Source organism: Monodon monoceros, unplaced genomic scaffold (genome assembly GCF_005190385.1).
Source record: "Monodon monoceros isolate NGI ecotype Baffin Bay Population unplaced genomic scaffold, NGI_Narwhal_1 Super_Scaffold_6, whole genome shotgun sequence".
NCBI classification, from domain to species: domain Eukaryota; kingdom Metazoa; phylum Chordata; class Mammalia; order Artiodactyla; family Monodontidae; genus Monodon; species Monodon monoceros.
In genome coordinates this window covers 53,979,696-53,999,448 of record NW_021703783.1, presented here as the reverse complement: position 1 = coordinate 53,999,448, position 19,753 = coordinate 53,979,696, and the positions used below count along the sequence as shown (strand labels likewise).

The following is a 19,753-nucleotide window of genomic DNA, read 5'->3' as shown; positions in this document are numbered from 1 at the left end:
TTCTATCAAACATTTAAGGAAAAAATAAATCCAATTCCACACAATTCACCCAGAGAATTTAAAAGGAGAAAACACTTCCCAACTAATTTTAGAAGTCTATCAATATCCTGATATCAAAACCATAAAAATACAGTATAAGAAAACTGGAGACCAATAGATGGAAAATCCTCAAAGTAATTTTAGCAAATTGAATCCGGCTATACATAAAAAGATAATACTTTAAAACTAACTGAGGTTTATCCCAGGAATACAAGGTTGGTTCAATATTCAAAAATTAGCAAAGTAATCCACCATAATAACAGACAGGGGAAACAAACATATGATCATATTAATAAATACAGAAATAACATTTGACAAAATTCAAGAGCCATTCATGTTAAAATAATTCTCAGCAAACTAGGAGTAGAAGAGAATCTCCTTGACCTAATAAAGGGCATTACAAAAAAATCTTATAGCTGAATCATACATAATAATAAAAAATTGAGTGACTGCCCTCTAAGATCAGGGACAAGACAAGGATGTCTGATCTCTCTATTTCCCTATTCAGCATCATAGCCAAAGTTCTACCCAGTTCAATAAGGCAAGAAAAAACACTCAAAGGCATACAGTTTTGAAAGAAAGACATACAACTGTTCCAGTGTGCAGAAGACATGATTGTCAAGATATAAAAAGCCAAGAAATCTACAAAAAGCTCTTAAACTAGTAAATGGCTTCATTAAGATTTCAGGGCCTGGGAATTCCCTGGTGGCCCAGTGGTTAGGACTCGGCCCTTTCACTGCCGGGGCCCAGGTTTGATCCCTGGTCGGGGAACTAAAATCCCTCAAGCCATGTGGCCAGACCAAATAAAAAAAATTTTTTTTTAATTTAAAAAATTTAAAAAAAAAGATTATAGGACCTAAGCCCAAAATATAAAAACCAGTAATAGTTCTGTATACTGGCAATGAATGATTGGGAATTAAATTTGAAAAAAATTTAAAAACCACTATTACTTACAATAACTCAAAGAAAAACATGAAACATTTAGGTGTAGATCTAAAGAAAATATATACAAGATTTGTATGCTAAAATTGTAAAATGCTGATGAAAAAAAGCAAAGAAGGCCTAAATAAATGGAGAGGTATACTACGTTCAGGATTGGAAGACTCAATTTTGTAAAGATGTCGATTTTCCCCAAATGGATCTCTATACTTAATACAATCCTAATCTATACCTCAGCAGCACTGTATAGATATAAACAAGCTGATTTTAATATTTATGTGAGAAGTCAAAGGAATCAGAATAACCAAAACAATTTTACAAAAGAAGACAAATTTGGAGAACTTACACTATATGGCTTTAAGACTTATGATAAAAGTACAGTAGTCAAGATAACGTGGTACTGACAAAATAACAGATATATAGATCAGTGGAACAGAATAAAGAGTTTAGATATAGATCCACACAAATATGGTCGTCTGATTTTTTACAACAGTGTAAAGACAGTTCAATAGAGAAAGGTTATCCAGCAAGGGATTCTGAAAGTAACTGGACATCTATACACAAAGAAATTAATCTCAACTTATATCTCAAAACTTATATGGAAATTAATGCAAAATGGATCATAGACCTAAATGTAAAACTATACTTTTAGAAGGAAACAGGAGAAAATCCTTGGGAACTTAAATTAGGCAATATCTATATTTCTTAGATATACAGAACAAACCACATAAGAAAAATTTGATCTATTGGATATCATCAAAATTTAAAACTTCTGCTCTGGGAAAGACATTGTTAAGAGAATGAAAACATAAGTTATAGACTTGGAGAAAGTATTCATAGATCACATACCCAATAAAGTTCTTATATCCAGAATACTTAAAGAATTTTCTAAACTCAAAAATAAGAAAACTTTAATTTTTTAAAATGGGCAAAAAATTTGAAAAAAGACTTCACCAAAGAAAACGTACGAATGGCAAACAAGCACATGAAATAAGGCTCAACATCATTCGTTGATAGGAAAATGCAAATTAAAACAAAATGAGATACCACTATACGCTTATTAGAATATATAGCTAGTGGTAATGTAAAATGGTATGGCCACTCTAGAAAATTTGGCAATTTTTATAAAGTTAAGCTTCCGCTTAAAACATGACCCAGCAGACTATCCAAGGTATTACCCTAGAGAAATTAAAACTCTTGATCACACAAACACCTGTGCATGAATATTTATAGAAATTATTCATAATTGCCAAAAACTGGAAATAATCAAAACGTCCTTGAATGAGTGACTGGATAAACAAACTCTGTTACAACAATCCAACAGAATTTTTCTCAGCAATAAAAAATGAGCAAAGACATTATGCTTAGTGATGTCTAGTGACATCACTAGTGAGAGAGACTGGACTTATAGTTATATATACCATATGAATTCATTTATGTGACATTCCGGAAAAAGCAAAACTATAAGGACAGAGAAAAGATCAGTGGTCACCAGAGGTTAGGGGTGTGTGTTGGGTTTGACCACAAAGTGGAAATGTAGGGGGGACGTTTCAGGTGAGGGAACTGTTGTGTGTGGTAATCATGGCAGTAGTTGTACAACTCTATAAATTTGTCCAAACTCACAAAACCATACACAAGACAAAAATGGAATTTTATTGCATGTAAGTTTTTTAAAAGAAAGCTGACATGGCTATATTAATATTAGAAAATAAGAGCGGAAATCAATGACATGGAAAACAGAAAAACAATTAAGAATATAAATTTAACCAAAAGCCAGTTCTTTAAAAGGTTGGGAAAACTGATAAACCTCTTGCTAGATTGATCAAGAAAAAAAAAAGACATGAATTACTGACATCAAGAGCAACACTTGTTGTTCACTATAGATTTTACAGACATTAAAAGTATAAAAAGGAAATATGATGAACAACTTTATGCCAGTAAATTCAGAAATATACAAATTCATTGAAAGATATAAACTGCCTAAGTTGATAACTACTAATTGATAACCTGAATAGCCCCATATCTATTAATGATATTGAATTGGAAGGTGAGGGCTTTCAGATTAAAACTAAATAAAACAAAAATAAACAAACAAAAAACTCCAGGCCTAGCTGGCTTCACTGGTGAAATCTGCCAAAGATTTATAAAAGAAATAAGACCAACTCTACTCAAGCTCTCCTGGAAAACAGAAAAGAAGGGAGCACTTCCCAGTTCATTTAATTATTTTATAATTTTAAAAACACCAGATGGAGGGACTTCCCTGGTGGTGCAGTGGTTAAGAATCCACCTGCCAATGCAGGGAACATGGGTTCAATCCCTGGTCTGGGAAGATCCCACATGCCACGGAGCAACTAAGCCCACGAGCCACAACTACTGAGCCTGCGCTCTAGAGCCCATGAACCACAACTACTGAAGCCCGTGTGCCTAGAGCCCGTGCTCCACAGCAAGAGAAGCCACCACACCGCAACGAAGCATAGCCCCCGCTCGCTACAACTAGAGAAAGCCCGCGTGCAGCAGCGAAGACCCAACACAGCCAAACATAAATAATAAATACATAAATTTATATTAAAAAAAGTCAAACATTAAAAAAAAAACGACCAAATGGAGAGCAGTGCCCTCATTACTTACAAGGCCGCCAAATCAAAATCATTGCCCAAGAATTCCTCCAGCAGACTTGTATCCAGCGTCGGGTTCCCCAGAGTGCCACTGGCCCCTTGAGCTGCAAAGGCAAATTGAAAATCTTGAGATTCATGAATTTTTCAGAATGGCTAATCGCTAAAATTTCAAAGCAACTAAATGGCATAATGCATTTATTGATAGTGTGGCCTTTCTTCCATTCAAATATTTCCTTCAGAAATCTTTTTAGATGTTACCCTCCTCGAGCAGCCTTCCCTGACTGTCCAAGGCAGGTTTAGGTGCTTTTTTATGTGCATTCATTAACACCATGTACTTTGCCTTATACGCTATTATAATTGCTTGCTTTTGTGTTTATTCCTCTATCTAATGTCTTTAAGGGCGAGGACTGTGTTTTTCTTATTGTATCTATGCTATGAAAAAGGCAGCAATTAACATTTATTGGCTAGCTGGCTGGCTGGCTGGCTGAATGGATAGACTGATGATTGGCATGTTGGTCTGACAGATTACTTCCAGTTAAGTTCAACAAGAAGTTCAATATCTTGCTTCACATTTTTGTTAGACTTCCCAAAATGCAACACAATAGTTCTGTCCTTTTTCTTGATTTACAAAATGAAAATAAGCTTATTGGTTTCTTTCTGACCAGAACAAAGACACCAGAATTTTTAAAGAATATAAAATACAGGGACTTCCCTGGTGGTCCAGTGGCTAAGACTCTGCGCTCCCAATGCAGGGGGCCCAGGTTCGATTCCTGGTCAGGGAACTAGATCCCACATGCCGCAACTAAGAGTTCACATGCTGCAACTAAAGATCCTGCATGCTGCAACTAAGACCTGGTGCAGCCAAATAAATAAATAAATATATAAATAACAAAAAAAGAATATAAAATATAAAAATATGCTATAAAGAAGACAAAACAATCTTTCTTTGCAGATAACATGACTCTATACCTAGAAAATTCAAGAGAAACAACTGACGATTAGAAATGATCAGAAAAGTCAATAAAATAAATGGTTAAAGTTAAATATAAAAACTAATTACTTTTGTATGTATAAAAAATAACCAGTCAAAAATTCAGATAAATATAATGAAAAAAAAGAAGATTCCATTCAAAATAACAAAAAGCCTAAAATATCTAAACATATATTTAGGGACAACATATCTTTTTAGAAAGCTAATAAACTCTATGAAGGGTCATAAGAAGAGATTTCAATAAATGGAAAGAACTTCATTGTTCTTAGACTGAAAGATTCAATATTGCAAAGCTTTTACTAGACATTATTTATGATGTCTGCCAAATACACAGTCATTTTCTGAGAACTTTCCCCTTATAAAAACAGTCTCCTGCAACCTTTACAGGCACTTGAATCAGAAAGAAAAAATCCATTGGTTGGCCAGTGACCACTTCAGTTATTTCTCCCAAAATTTAAACTAATAAACTTTAAAGCTGGTGGTTGAGATTAAGTCACCTAATAGCTAAGGCAGAGGACAGGAGTGATAGTCTAAATATTTCTGCCAGGTCCTTTACCCAGGTCCTTCATGATTTTTTACCCTTAATAAGGCTGGTTGTTCCCCTTCTACTCTAATTACATGACAAAGTCCTGTATACATCCAATAAACCCTTTTGAATTGGTTTGTATGTTATCTGAAATCAAATAATCCTCAAGGAAAATGTTCTGAAGTTCATCTGGAAAAATAAATACATAAAAATGACCAGAAAAATGAGGGAGGAAGGGGGTAAATAAGTACTGAGAAACACACAAGTGAACACATCAAAGGAACACAAACAAGTCCAGGATATATCAAGAAATATTACATATATATGGAACATATATTTTATACTTATATAAATATTATATATATAGACACACACACGATAGATGCATGATAAGCATATCCTTTGACACTAGTGAGGAAAGATTCATTATTCAATAAATGTTGTGGGGAAAATTGATTATATATTTGGGAGAAAAAAAACCTGGATCATTTTCCTGCTTCCACACCAAATCTGCAGATAGATCAAAGATTTCAACATAAATAAATGAAACCATAGAAAGAAAACATCAGTGACTATTCTTATGATCTTGACATAAAGAAGGTTTTCCCAAGCATGGCATGAAAGCCAAAAACTATTTTTAAAAAAAGATTGATAAAATTTTACTTTATCCTTTTTTTGAGGGGAGAAGAATGTTTCACATTTTACTTTGAAATAATTTCTATCCTAAAGAGAAGCTACAGGGTTTCCCTGGTGGCGCAGTGGTTGAGAGTCCGCCTGCCAATGCAGGGCACACGGGTTTGTGCCCCGGTCTGGGAAGATCCCACATGCCGCGGAGCGACTGGGCCCGTGAGCCATGGCCGCTGAGCCTGCGCGTCCGGAGCCTGTGCTCCGCGACGGGAGAGGCCACAACAGTGAGAGGCCCGCGTAACAGAAAGAGAGAAAAAAAAAAAAAAAAAGAGAGAGAAGCTATAAGAATACAAAGGAAGTCACATATACCCTTCACTCATATTCATCATTATTAACATTGTGCTACATTTGCATTATTCTTTCTGTCTCTGTCTTGTCTCTCTGTCTCTCTTTCTCTCTCTCTCTCTCTCTCTCTCTCTCTCACACACACACACACACACACACACAAAACACAATGATACACACCTACCTATACATACCATTCTGAACCATTTGAGAACAAGTGCCTTTACCCATGAATACTTCAGTATATATTCTTAGGTACAAAAACATTATCTTCACAACCACAGTTAAATTATCAAAATCTGAAAACTTAACATTGACACAGTTTTATTGTACAATCTACATTCCATATTCAAATTTTGCCAATTGTCTCAATAACGTCATTTATAGCATTTTTTTCTGGTCCAGAATTTAATCCAGTATAACATAGTACATGTAGCTGTCATGCCCCTTTAGATTTTTTTTTGAAGTGTGTAGGCTAACTGTTTTACAGAACGTCTCTCAATTCTTGTTTGCCTCATATTTTCTCAAGGTTAAATTCAAGTTTTGTATGTTTGGCAAGAATATTACACAAATGATATTATGTCTCTCTTAGTGCCTTATGTCAGGAGGATCATAGTGTCTCATTATTGATGTTAATTTTCATCCCTTGGTTAAGGTACTATCTGCCAACTTTCTCCACTATAAAGTTACTACTATTCTTTTTGTAATTTGTGGCAAGATACTTTGAGATTGTGCAAATATTTTGTTCCGCATTAAATTTTTATCTAATAGTTTTAGTATCCATTGGTGATCATAAGCATTTTAATCCGTGAAAAAAGTTAAAGACCAAGTGAGGAATATTTTCAATATACATGAAAAAGAGTAAATATCCATAATATCCAAAATGTTCTTTCAAATCAATAAGGTAACAGCTACACCCCAGAAAACAGTAAAGGGCTTTAAAAGGCAGTTCATAAAATAAAAAATCAAATTGGTTAATAAATGCACAAAACATGTTAAACATTAGTAAGAAACAGAATTTAAAATATGAGAAAATTTTCTTTTTGCCTACCAAATTGGCATATATTCAATGAATTAATAAAATCCATTGTTAATGCTGATGGAAATAAGATAACCCTCTTAGGCACTGCTGATAGGAGTATATATTAAATAATCTGTCTGAAAAGTGTTTAGCATATGTTTCCAAAAAAAAAAGAATGTGCATGTATACTTTGATCCAGAAATTCCACTTAATACACTTACGATAATACACTTAATAACAGAAAATTGAGAATAAATGACCCTTTTTTTTTTAACATCTTTATTGGAGTATAACTGCTTTACAATGCTGTGTTAGTTTCTGCTGTATAACAAAGTGAATCAGCTATATGTATACATATATCCCCATATCCCCTTCCTCTTGCGTCTCCCTCCCGCCTTCCCTATCCCACCCTTCTAGTGGGACACAAAGCACCGAAATGACCTCCCTGTGCTATGCAGCTGCTTCCCACTAGCTATCTATTTTACATTTGGTAGTGTATATATGTCAATGCCACTCTCCCACTTCGTCCCAGCTTACCCTTCCCCCTCCCTGTGTCCTCAAGTCCATTCTCTACATCTGCATCTTTGAGAATAAATGACCATTAATTGACATTCATTCAATGAAATATCAATACTCTGCAGCCATTTAATAAATTCTACAGCGTTTCAAGAGAAGGTGGCTTGCAAAATCTTATACCCACCCAATTTGTTTTTAAACGTAAAGGCAACAGACAATTCCAAAATTTAAAAGTTCAGGGTATAAAGCCCCCATGACTTCCTCTTGAAAATAATTCCTTGACAGTGAAATTCAGCCAAGCAAAACATGAATCAAAATAAAGAACTCAGAAATTTAGAAATCAAAGAGGAAAAACTATGATGAACAGTGAATTCATATAAATATAGGATTTAAACTGAATACCTGAGGGAATTATGGTTGCAGATCAAAATGTAAAAGTAATAAACCCTTAAAAAGGAAAAAATATCAGCAACAAAGATTAGAAGGTAGGGAGAGGGAAAATGGGAAGAGATGTGGTATTAATCACCTTATTATTCATATCTCAGAGTTCATCTTCATTACCCTAAACCTGCACCATTTAGTAAAAAAATAACTATTCCAACTTTGTAGTAACTTTTAAATCCCCTTTCTTAATCTTGGAAGACTCCTTTAGAACTGATATCTCTAACAGTAAAGAAATAATTATTTAAATTCTGTAATTCCTTCAGTTTCCCTTCTTTTTATCCCATTAAATTCAACTAAAATTAATATTTTATATTATATTTAATATTTTATTTAAATAGTGCATGGGAGCTAAGATCCATTTCTTACTAAGTTATTTCTACTATCTAATTATCCATCCTTCTATCTGTAGCTATTCATAGAAAGATGATGAAATAATATTCCACCATAGTTGACACTAGTTAGATGGTAGAATGTAGAATGAGTTATCTCTTTTTTTTTAAATCCCTATTATACACTTTGGAAAATTATTTTGCACAATTTTGAATAAAATGATTTTCTAAAAAAGTAGGAAATCAAATTGCTAAAATAAACGAAAAAATATAGAAAAAGTCTAAACTGACAAACCCTGGAGTAAACAGAGAAAGTTTCCACTCATGACCATCCCCCCGCCCTTGCATAAAAGGTAAAAGTCCCAATGGCATCATGGGTCATGCTTCTAAAACTTTAACAAGATGATAATTCCTCTGCCATTTTCACAATTCTGGAACATAGAAAAAAAGAAAAGTACCCAAAATTTTTTATGAAGCCAGCATAAAACTGATGCCAAAAGCTGACAGAGATGAGATGCATAAAGAAAACTACAGACTAATATCATTTGTGAATAATATACCAAAATCCTAAATAAAATGCCATCAAATAGAATTTAACATTTCCATTAAGAGAAAAATTCATCAAGAAACAAAAAGATAATTCAATATTGGACTTCATATATCAAAGGTAAAACAGTATTTGACCTTCTCAACTGATGCCAAGAAGGCATTAAACATTCAATATTGATTCCAATGAATACATGCTTAAGATTATATATATTTATACACATACATATACACATATCTATATCTCTCGTATACATATATGTGATAGAAAACCTACATTAAATAACAGCATCACGTTCAATGGTTAAAAAATTAAAACTATTTTCGTTAATATTAGAAATATGTATTTTCATTACCTTGCTATTACACAATGTGTCAACACCCCTAAATTAATCTATACATTTAAAACATCCACAATAAAAAATATCTTAAAATAACAAAATGATTCTAAAGTGTAATAATGTAAAAATGCCCAGGAAAATAAAATAGAATAGGATCTGAAACAACTGGTATTTTTTTTGCTTTTGCCAACAGCGGTAAGCCAAAAGTTTTTTCTTTCATTGTAATGAAATCTGAAATAGATTATCGATAATTTAATCTTTGTTAAACTTTGTTTAAACTTTGAGAACTTTGTTAAACTTTGTGGACTTTTTTTCCAGGTATAATTTAAATATGCAATACTTCAGCTGTCTATCCTGCACACCCATAACCCTCACGTAATCCAGAGCCTTGAATTCTTCCCATGGGTAAGGTACCTTTGCACTAGATCCCTGCACTGGTTATAGGAGGTATAGGAGGGCCATTTCATCTTTATCTTTGGGCTTGCTAATTCATCCAAGGGCACTAAAACAAAATTTTAAAAATCTTGAGCACCTCCCAAATGGTAAAAATTGATGGGTGCCAGAGACAGGTGGAAGGGAGGGAGAAAAAAAGAGAAGGGAAAGGGAAGAGAAGAGAGATTGCCAACTCCATTCAGTGACAAGAACTCAGAGGGAAATGGATGGAAGATATTTTTAAAAGTTGAGATGGTCAGAGATGACCTCATAGTGGAGTTTCGTCTTGAGCTAGACTTTGAAGGAAGAAAGAGCAAGACAAGGCTCATTCATTCTTTATTAAGCACCTACTATGTGCCAAGCACTGTACAAGGTTCTGAGGACACAGCCATGAAAAAAATTAACACGATCCCCTCAGGAGGCTTGGATTCTAATGGAGGGAAAGGTAGCAACAGTGGGGAAGGACTTACATGACATATGAGAAACAATAAATAAACAGGATCTTTTCGGGTGGTGATGAAAACAGAACAGAGTGGCATGATAGATGGTGGGGGAAGGAGCTCCTTTCAGTGTGTAGGGCTTTCTCAGGAAGGAGCCAGCCATGCAAAGATCAAGGGCAGAGCATGCCAGGTAGAGGGAACAGCACCACGAGAGCCCAGGGCTGGACTGTGCTTGTGTGTTTGAGAAACAAATCATTCCAGTGTGGCCAGAGCACAGGAGCACGGGGCGGGGTAGGACGGGGAGAGGAGGTGGCCAGAGCAACGAGAAGCCTTTGGAAAGTGAAATAATATGCTTTAATATGCTTTTATAAAAGGTCACTCTGGTTGCTTTGAGGGAAAGGACTATAAGGGAACAAGAACAGAAGAAGGGAGGTCAACTTGCACGCTATCGCGGTTGTTCAGGGACTTTCAGAGGGAGTCTGGAGTTCTTACTCTGGACCAAGCAAAAGAAGCAGCACTTTGCCTGACCTTGTCAATCCTCATGACAGCCCTAGGGGGTGGACATTAATATTACTCCCAGTGTACAGAGAAGGCAAAGTGATTACACAGGTTAACTAGCTTGCCCAGGGTCACACAGCTCGTAAGTGACCTGCAGGGAAGCCAACGAGACCTACCCTGATTCTTGAGGGTGTTCTCACCCCCAGCCCCATTACTCCCCCACCTCGCCCCGTGTTCCTCTTCCTTTCCCAACAATGCCAGCCAACTGCAGACAAGCAACTTGACACTACTACTTCACTGGGCTTTGGTCAAGCCAACTGCTAAGAGAAGCAGATGGAGGAAAAGATCTGTTTAGTTTCCCACTGAAGCCCCTGCTGGTGTCCCATCTGCTTTATACAGCACTGCCCCCCGCCCAACAAACACATACACACAATTCCCCACATAGAAGTAGGAAGTGGCCCATAGATTCTCAGACCTGACCTTTGTGCCACTTGCTTTACATCACTCACCCTCTCCAACCTCCATCCCCAGGTAGAAATAAGAGATGGTCCACAGCATACAGGACCTGCCCGTGTGGCTTGTGCAAACCTCTTAATGAACAAGGATAGATGAGCCCTGGAGTAGCTGGCTTTCTCTAGGACTCCAAAGTCACAGCTGTGCTTTCCAGACCCTAAGGAAATTCCTCAACAAGATAAATCCACAGTGTCAGATAAAACGGTGTTCAGGAGCCTCTGCACACACAGGGCAACTCTCAAAAGCCTCTTAAAATAAATTGCATGCTTTTAAAAATAATCACTTTGCTCTAAATGTCTTAAACGCTGGTTTATAACACCCAAACCTGCAAAGAGTGTGTCCTCGGGTATCCCGCCCCCTGTCATGGAGGCTCAGTTTCAGACCTCGATTCCACCCTTTTCTACGTTTCTCTCTGTGGCCGGGAAGGGCTGTCACAGTTTTGCTCACAAAAGCAGAAGCTACCCAGGCCTCCGGCGAGTGCCGGAGAACTGCTCTAGGAAACAAGGGCCCCCCTTCTTCACCCTAGTTTTCTGCCTTCCCTTCCAGGCACGCAACAGCTGCAGAATGGTCACCTGTGCTGTTGCCCTTGGCCTTACAAGGCAGACAAGAAAAAAGTGCGTGGTTATGAGGATCAACCCACCAGGGACGCCCCAGACAAATCTAAGTTGCATCCGCAAGACCCGCTGATAGACATACACATGCCTTTGGGGAAACAGGGCTTCTCCAAAGGTATGGATAGGATGTGCCCAGCAAGGACCTCCCTTTCTGCTTCCCACCCACCTGCCCAGCCGCCACCGCCCCCCAGTCCTGTGTAAGGACACTTCTTGTTTCCGCCCTAGGGACTCCCTTCCCACATCACATCCCCAAACACAGACACCCCCCTCCCTTCTTGATCTACTCTTTTGCCCTTTGTCCCAAAACAGCACTGCCCAGAGTATTCAAACGACAGGCAAGATGACAAAATTTGTCTGTTACAGCAGCTCTAGGTATTTTAAAGATTCTAAAAAGCCACAATGAGTGTCTCCCCCTTCCCCCTTTGATTGCCCTTTAAAGTTAAACATATAGTTTCCCTCTGATGTGCCAGGGCTCATGAGGAACTGGAGCTGAAATGTTCATGCTTTTCCAAAGAAGGAGGAAGGGGGAAGCAGAGGAGAAGTCAGAGGAGAAACCAGACCCTCATTTGCTAAGGTTACTTTTGTCTTGAAAATCCACTGAAAATAAAACTGGATTTAAAATCTAATGTCAATGGTGAGAGCCACAGCCCGTTCAGTTAGCTAGTGGAGATAACATTTTCCCAGAGACATTTCCAATCATTAAAAGACTAATTGTTTCACTCATTTATTCAACATTGACTTAGTGTTCACCATGTGTCCAGGAATAAAATTGGGGACGAGCTCACAGTCCAGCAAAAGGGACAGGAAGATCGGCCGCAGCAGCAGAGGGTGGTAAGTGCCGGGGTGGCAGTGGGCATCCTACTGCAGGAGCCTTTTTGTTAGGCTGGCCGGGCTGGGGCAAGGGCTTCCTGCAGGTGACACTTGAGAGGAATTTTTAAGGATAAGCAGAAGGTGATTTAAAAAAACATTCCAGGAACTGAAAAGAGTATGTGCCAATGAATTCATGGAGTCTGCAGCAGGACTCCCGTGGAATTGAGTGTGCAGTCTGGCCAGAGCTGGAAGGCAGGTGAAGAACGCGGCACAGACAGAACAGCACCCTTCCCGGACCCCGCTGCAAGCTCTGTGTACTTTTATTTCAGCCACTGTAGAAATTACATGTTGCGCATCTGTTTCTCCACTCAACTTTAAGCCCCTCCAGGGTAGAAACTGCCTCTTTCTATATAGATCCTACACACCCAGAACAAGGCCTGGAATGTGGTAGTTATTCAATAAATATTGAATTTCTCAGATGAGTAATAACATTTGAATGAATAAATGTGATTATGAATGGTGGAAGGTGTATCTGGAGAAACTGGCGTATCTCAGAACCTGATCATGAAAGTTCATAGGTATCAAGGTAAGGAATTTGCCTTACAGGTTATGAAGACATTGCAATTTTTCATCAGACATGATCAGGTTTATATTTCTGAAGGGCCTTTCTGCCTGCTCTTGGGAGTGAAGCTGGGTGAGACTAGAGCAAAGAGACTAGTCAAGGACACTGCCAGCATTAGCCTTCCCTCACTAAATCACCCAACACACAATCAACAGGCACCTGCTATGGAGCAGGCACAGTGCCAAGTGCTAGAGACACAAAGACAAGGGTGCCTTAGTAGTTAAGGGTCCTGGTTCTACAATCAGGCCTTAGGTCAATTCTGGCCGAAACATTTGCCAGCTGTGCAACCTTGGGCAAATTACCTACCCTCTCTGTGCTTCAGTTTCCTTATCTATAGAATAGGGATAATAAGAGCATTTCCTTCGTGGTGTTGTGAGGATTAAATGAGATAATGCATATAAGGTGCTTAGCACAGTTCCCAGCTCAATAAATACTACCCTTTGTCATAACCATCAGTTGCTGTGCTCAAGAGGTTCATAAACCAGTGAGAAAGACTGACATAAAGGCGTACCATAGTGCTCGATGTGACAACTGAGTGTACACAGAGCATTACAGGTCACCTAAATGATTCAACAGGAGCAAAAGGGTTCCAGGTAAAGCTTCCTGGAACAGGGGTCCATGAGGCTTGAACTGTCCTCAGGGGCAGATCCTGGAGCCTTGAATGCCATGAAATTCTGATCTGGTGCAGTGGAAGTGGGGTCAGGAAGGTGGAAGAGTGTGCAGTGGTGTGCTGGAGCCAGGTCGTACAAGCTTGGGCACATCTCTTCCCAACTCCATATTTAGAGTCTTCACGTTAGTAACTTGAAATTGGCAATAGTGGGAAGATTTACACCATGGAAATATTACAAATTGAGAATTTCTTTCCAAAGATTTGGTTGTTAAACATTTACCAGCATACCCCTGGCTGTGAGTAGTATTTGAGAGGAGAATCCTACTGGACTTTGTTACTGATTGGATTCTCCCATCTCTGTTTTGGTGGCCGGGTAGGAGGTGGTGTTGGTGCCTTGAGATAGGGAACAGGAGAGAGTTGGCTGAGGAGCCTGGAAGGAGCTGGAGGGGTTCATCTGCTCCAGGTCATGTCATGTCAATCCTGTTTTTGCACTCTTGGAGAGAGAAGTGAACTGCAGGGCACTGCCCCCAAGAAAACCTCCACCTAATGACCTGGAATCCCAGAAGTCTCCCCAGTCTTCCTTGTACAAGTAGTCCTGCACCGATCCATGAAGAAGCTAATCAGTTCTTTCAAGCAGAGTTAACACGACCCATTGTTGGAAACAGTGACCAAATTAAAAGACTGTCTCTGGACTTTAACATGATATGACTCACCTGAAATTTACATGCCCGATACTCACAAGATAAAATGAAAATTAACCTTTATTGAACTTGAGTAAATAAATGGTTCAAGCACATTGTGTAACAGGATGGCAACACCCACATGGCTTTTCAATAACTGTCACAGATGCAAAATTCTAGAAAGGATTGCTGAACACTTGGCTGCTGGCCTCTGAGGACAGCAGAAGACATCCAGGAGCCTGCAAGTGCCCACCAAGAACTAGTGCTGTGGATGGATTTCATCTGCTTTCCTGATCAGATTAGGAGCCTGTGCATGAAAATGTGTACCTTGATTTCAACCAGACACTTAACAAAATTGTTAACTCACCCATCCAATAATAAATATTTAATGAAGTGCATGTGCTAGGCACTGGGATACAACAGTGAGCAACACGCAGTCTTACCCTCAAGCCAGGGGACGGGAGCACAGACAGTAAAAAGGCACGACTGACACAATGTGGTACGTCAGGCCCAGGAGACACATAAGAGGGCCTTCCAATCCAACTGGGGGGAGGGCAGTCAAGGATGGCTATACTTGTAGCTAAGACAGAAAAAGGTAAAAGAAATTACATTAGAATTAGGTGAATTTGTATCTGGAGAACTGAACCCTAACATGCTAACCCGGAGAAAATCCTAAAATGTACTATAAAATGACTCTGCTCTCATCCTTCTCAATAATGCTATTTGTGATTTGGACAAGTATAGAAAAGGCAAACCTGCCATGTATGCAAATGGCCTGAAGGAGATGAACAAGGTAAAAATACAGTATAAAAGACTCAGGTCACTAGAGACTGTCACACTGAATGAAGTAAGTCAGACAGAGAAAGACGAATATCATATGATATCGCTTATGTGTGGAATCTAAAAAAATGGTACAAATGAACCTATTGACAAAACAGAAATTGAGTCACAGGTGTAGAAAACAAACTTATTTGTTACCAAGGGGGAAGCAGGGGAGAGAGATAAATTGGAAGATTGGGATTGACACAGACATAGTACTATACATAAAATAGTTAACTAGTAAGAACCTATAGCACAGGGAACTCTATTCACTACTCTGTGATGACCCATATGGAAATAGAATTTTAAAAAAGAATGGATATATTTATATGTATAACTGACTCATTTTGCTGTACAGCAGAAACTAACACAATGTTGTAAATCAACTATACGCCAATAAAAAAAAAAAAGTCAGGTCAAATCTTGGCAACTGGATTGATGGCTGACTCTGACACGATGGAATTTAGTAGATTAAGCATTCAGCTTTCCATTGATTTTTTTCCATTATGTAAATATGAGATGGGGAAACTTGGCTTTTGCGTAAATAAGTGATAAAGACATCAGTTTAATTTTGTCATCATGAAGAAGTACTGGGGAGACAAAGAAACTAACGTAGGCTTATAATAATGAAAGCACTGAGGACAGAACTGGGAGGGTAAGGTCCCTGTTCCTCTAGGCACAGGTCCAATCTTGATGACCTGGGCCCCATACCTTAAGAGGAATGTGGACAAATAGTAGGGTGTCTGGCGGAGATCCAACAAAGCAGGAAAGAATCAGAAGTCAAGCCACATGAGAGACGGTCAATGGAGAATAATAATAATAATGCTTGGTAAATTTGTTGAGCACATTTTATGTACCAATACCTTGCTAAGAATTTTACATTTACTTTCTCACTTAATCCGAACAATAATTTTATTGTCAGATAGGTCTAGTACCACTCCCATTTTTCAGAGGAGCAAACAGCCTCAGCAAGCTTAAGTAACTTCCCCAAGTCGCAATAACACAGTTGTTATTGCAGGGGTTCTTACTGCAGTGTTTCCTACTGTAACATAACATACATATTCCTGAACCACCCTGCCTTCTGCAAAATCATGCAAAATAATGAAAGAAAGTTGGGTTGGAGCAAACCAGTCAAAAACTAATAAAAACAATAACATTCCTAATAGAAATTTAAAGGACACATCAAACTATAATATTGTTAAGTACTTCAGAAAATATAGGAATTTACCCTTTATAAAAAGGTTGTTGGAAGAGTTATGGTTGCTGAATTATGAGGGCAAGGGAAGAGGGAGGAGGCCACTGAGATTAGGATAACTGGTTTAGATCAATTACATTAGAACCTATCCTTCCTGGGCTCAAGGACTCTCCTCTGTCTGAACAGATTAGGCTTCTGTTAGGAGAAAAGAACGTGGAACGGCTGATGGTGCCTGCCATTTATAACTTAGAAATATAGATCTAAGATCTTTCAGCATTAACATTATTACAATTCCATGTGACTGTGTCCTGTATTGCTTTTTCACAAACCCAGGGTCGCTCAGTGTAAATAATAAATGATGGCTGGTTGGCTCAGTACCTTTTAAGATCTGCCCTTGTAGCACAGCTTCTGGGTGAATAATCTAACAATTGGTAGGATTTAAGGTAGGAGAGGGAAACGGTCTGTCTACTGCATTAGGTATCTCAATTTTCATGAAAGTATTTCAGTGTCTTCACTAGCTGAATATCAAGTTCATACTTATTCTCCTTTTAAATTAATTATTTGAAATATAAACTAAGCAAGATCCTCTGGCCTTTCTGGGAGCCTGGGGATTCACTTTTCCAGGAGTTTTGGAACCTTACAACTAAGCCTCCTCCCAGCCCTTCAACATGAAGGTTAAGCTTTGTCCATTTTCTCTTCAAAAGCACATACTAATGTTAATACATACAGGAATAATAAAACAAAAGAAGAGAAATAAAACATAATCAACTGCATGTTAACCAATATTAATTTTTAACCATGGAAGACACATTTGGGAAACTGAAACCGAGCACATTTCTTTTAAATGGTATAGGAATTCATCAAGGACTCTCATTTATTTTATGCCCAGGGTTTGAAGAATTATTGCTGTGATTTGTTCTATTAGAAAGTCTAATTTTGCCAAAGACCAAAATGGAGGAGGAAGAGGAAGAAGGAAGAAGGAGAAAGAGAAGGATGAAGAGGAAGACATCCCAAAGGAAGGGAAGCCAAAGAGGAGACACCACACACAGGCTTCACAGGGGAGTTGGCTTATCTGCAACAGGCAGTGCTGAATATTAAATCATTTAAAATATTAAATTAAATATTAAATGCCTCATGGGCAGACCCTGCACAAATTCAGGAAAATATGACAAGGAAGCTGCTCACCGTGTGGCTTTCAGGGTTCCTGCCTGCCTCGGCAATGCCTTCCTTCCTACCAACCCTCATAGGGGGGGGACAGCCCAGCAGAGCGCTGACTGAGGGCTGAGTCTTCAGCCAGGTGGAGGACAGGCTCATGTCCTCTCCGATGCAAGAAATAAAGGAGGGAAATCCAGAAGACTTGGGATCCTGAAAAGAGACCAGGCTTGGAGTTTATTTATTGACTCGGCAAATATGGTTGAGTGCCCACTATGTGCCAGTCCCTAGCTGCTGAGGCTACAGGAATGAATCAGACATAGTTCCTTCCTTCTAGCTGTCCACAGGAGACGGACACAGAAAAAGGCAATACATGCTTCGAAGGGTAAAATGCAAAGTTCTATGGAATATGTGCTAGCCCTGAAGGGAGGGTGCCAAAGCAGAGACTCCGAGAGTGAAAGGCAGTTAGCCAGGTGGACAAGGCAGGGGGCGAGGGTGTTCTGGAAGGAGGGAGCCCCGTGTAACCTGGAGGCAAGGAAAGCAGGAGCTTTGGGAAATCGCAAGTCAGGCAGACTTGGGTTAAATTCCAGGTCTTGAAACTCTCTGGGACTGTTTCCTTATCAAAAAAAAGGAGGTGGGTTTTATCACCTTAAAGCATTGCTTGCAGACTAAAAGTGATAACATCTATCTATAATCCCACTACTAACAGATTCTCTCCCTGACCGGACTGTATTCAGGCTCCCCTGAACTTTTCAGTGAGGTCTATTTCCATGTTTCTCTCTTCATTTTCCAGTTTTAGCAAGAATCATGATAAATCAGTTTAACCAGAATCCCTCGTCCTTCATATCTGATCACGCTCGATATCAATCGAGTTCCTCATCCTCCACCAGCCCCCGGGTGGTGTCAGATCACTGAGCCTACTTACAGGAAGAATCTTGTTAGGCCAGTTTATGAAGAATCTCCCCCTTACCCTGCTCCTTGGCTATAATTTCCCACTTGCTGTATTTGGAGTTGAGCCCAATCTCTCTGCCCCACTGCAAAATTCCATCCCAGTGGTTACTGCCTACTATGATAGTCCCTCCCTTGAATAAAGTCCTCCTTATCATGCTTTAACAAGAGTCATTGAATTTTTTCCTTTAATACTACTAGTGCTTGGTACATAATAAGTGTTCATTCCTTCCTATTCCTTCTCTGTTCCTCACCCCTACCCCAAACACAGGAGTCAGAAGAGTAAACCAACTGCTAAACTCAGGGAAGATCAGTTTCATCAAAGTAGGAGGTTAGGGGAAAGCCTAAAATATAGGCACTTGCTGGCTCTGTTCTGGAGAGGGGTTGGGTAGCCAGTGGCCAGTAGAGTATGTAGTAACTAGAGTTAAGTGAGGGAGAGGATAAAAAAGAGGAGTTTTCTCCAAAGATCTACCGTGTTGACTTAAGTGTTTTTCTGACATAGAGCCCTAGAATATGGAAGCCAATAAGCCAATACATGTCCTTACCCACTTTTTCCTTTGGGAAGGCAAAGTGGTATGTAGATGGAAAGAGCTTTGGGCTTGGAAGGAAAAGACAAAGCTTTGGCCACCAGCCCTGTGATTTTAGACACATCTGTCAATTTCTTTAAGGATCCGTTTCTTTCACCATAAAAAGTCTTCCTCTCAGGGTTGCATGAGGGACCAATGAGTTGAAGGAAGTGAAAGAGTTTGTAAAATATCAAACTCTATAAACAAGCATAATACAAATGGAAGAGTGAGAAGGAAACTTCGAAGATGGGTTAGGAAAGAACTGGCAAAATAAGGAACTGTAAAAGTTGGTGGCTGCGTATGGATTTTTGGGGTTTTTTCCCAACATTTCTATAAACAGCCAGTAAAAGGAGAACCAGGTCCTGAGCATGGTTTACAGCCCTGTCATCCTCACCACCATGAAAGGTCCATTCAGATCTTCACACAGAAGCCTGCTTCTCCCAGGGGAAGGGAGAGATATGTGTGTGTGTCTGTCTTATGCCCATGTAAATAAAAAGAAGAAACAGTAGTACCCCAAATGCTTCTTAAGGCACAGCACTTCTTGAGATGTGTGGATAATAAAGTGTCCCTCTTCT

At 38.8% G+C, this 19,753-nt stretch overlaps 1 protein-coding gene and 1 non-coding gene across 2 annotated transcripts in view; one reads left to right on the top strand and one right to left on the bottom strand.

Moving 5' to 3' along the window:
• MYRFL (myelin regulatory factor like) overlaps positions 1–19,753 on the bottom strand; it is a 118,872-nt gene that overhangs the window by 81,954 nt on the left and 17,165 nt on the right. The window contains exon 3 of the mRNA XM_029204213.1: positions 3,607–3,697. Within this exon, the coding sequence (XP_029060046.1) occupies positions 3,607–3,697 (91 nt within the window). The remainder of the gene's footprint in view (positions 1–3,606; positions 3,698–19,753) is intronic.
• TRNAG-CCC lies at positions 4,303–4,375 on the top strand. Its single transcript has one exon. It is a non-coding gene; the product is annotated as a tRNA-Gly (tRNA).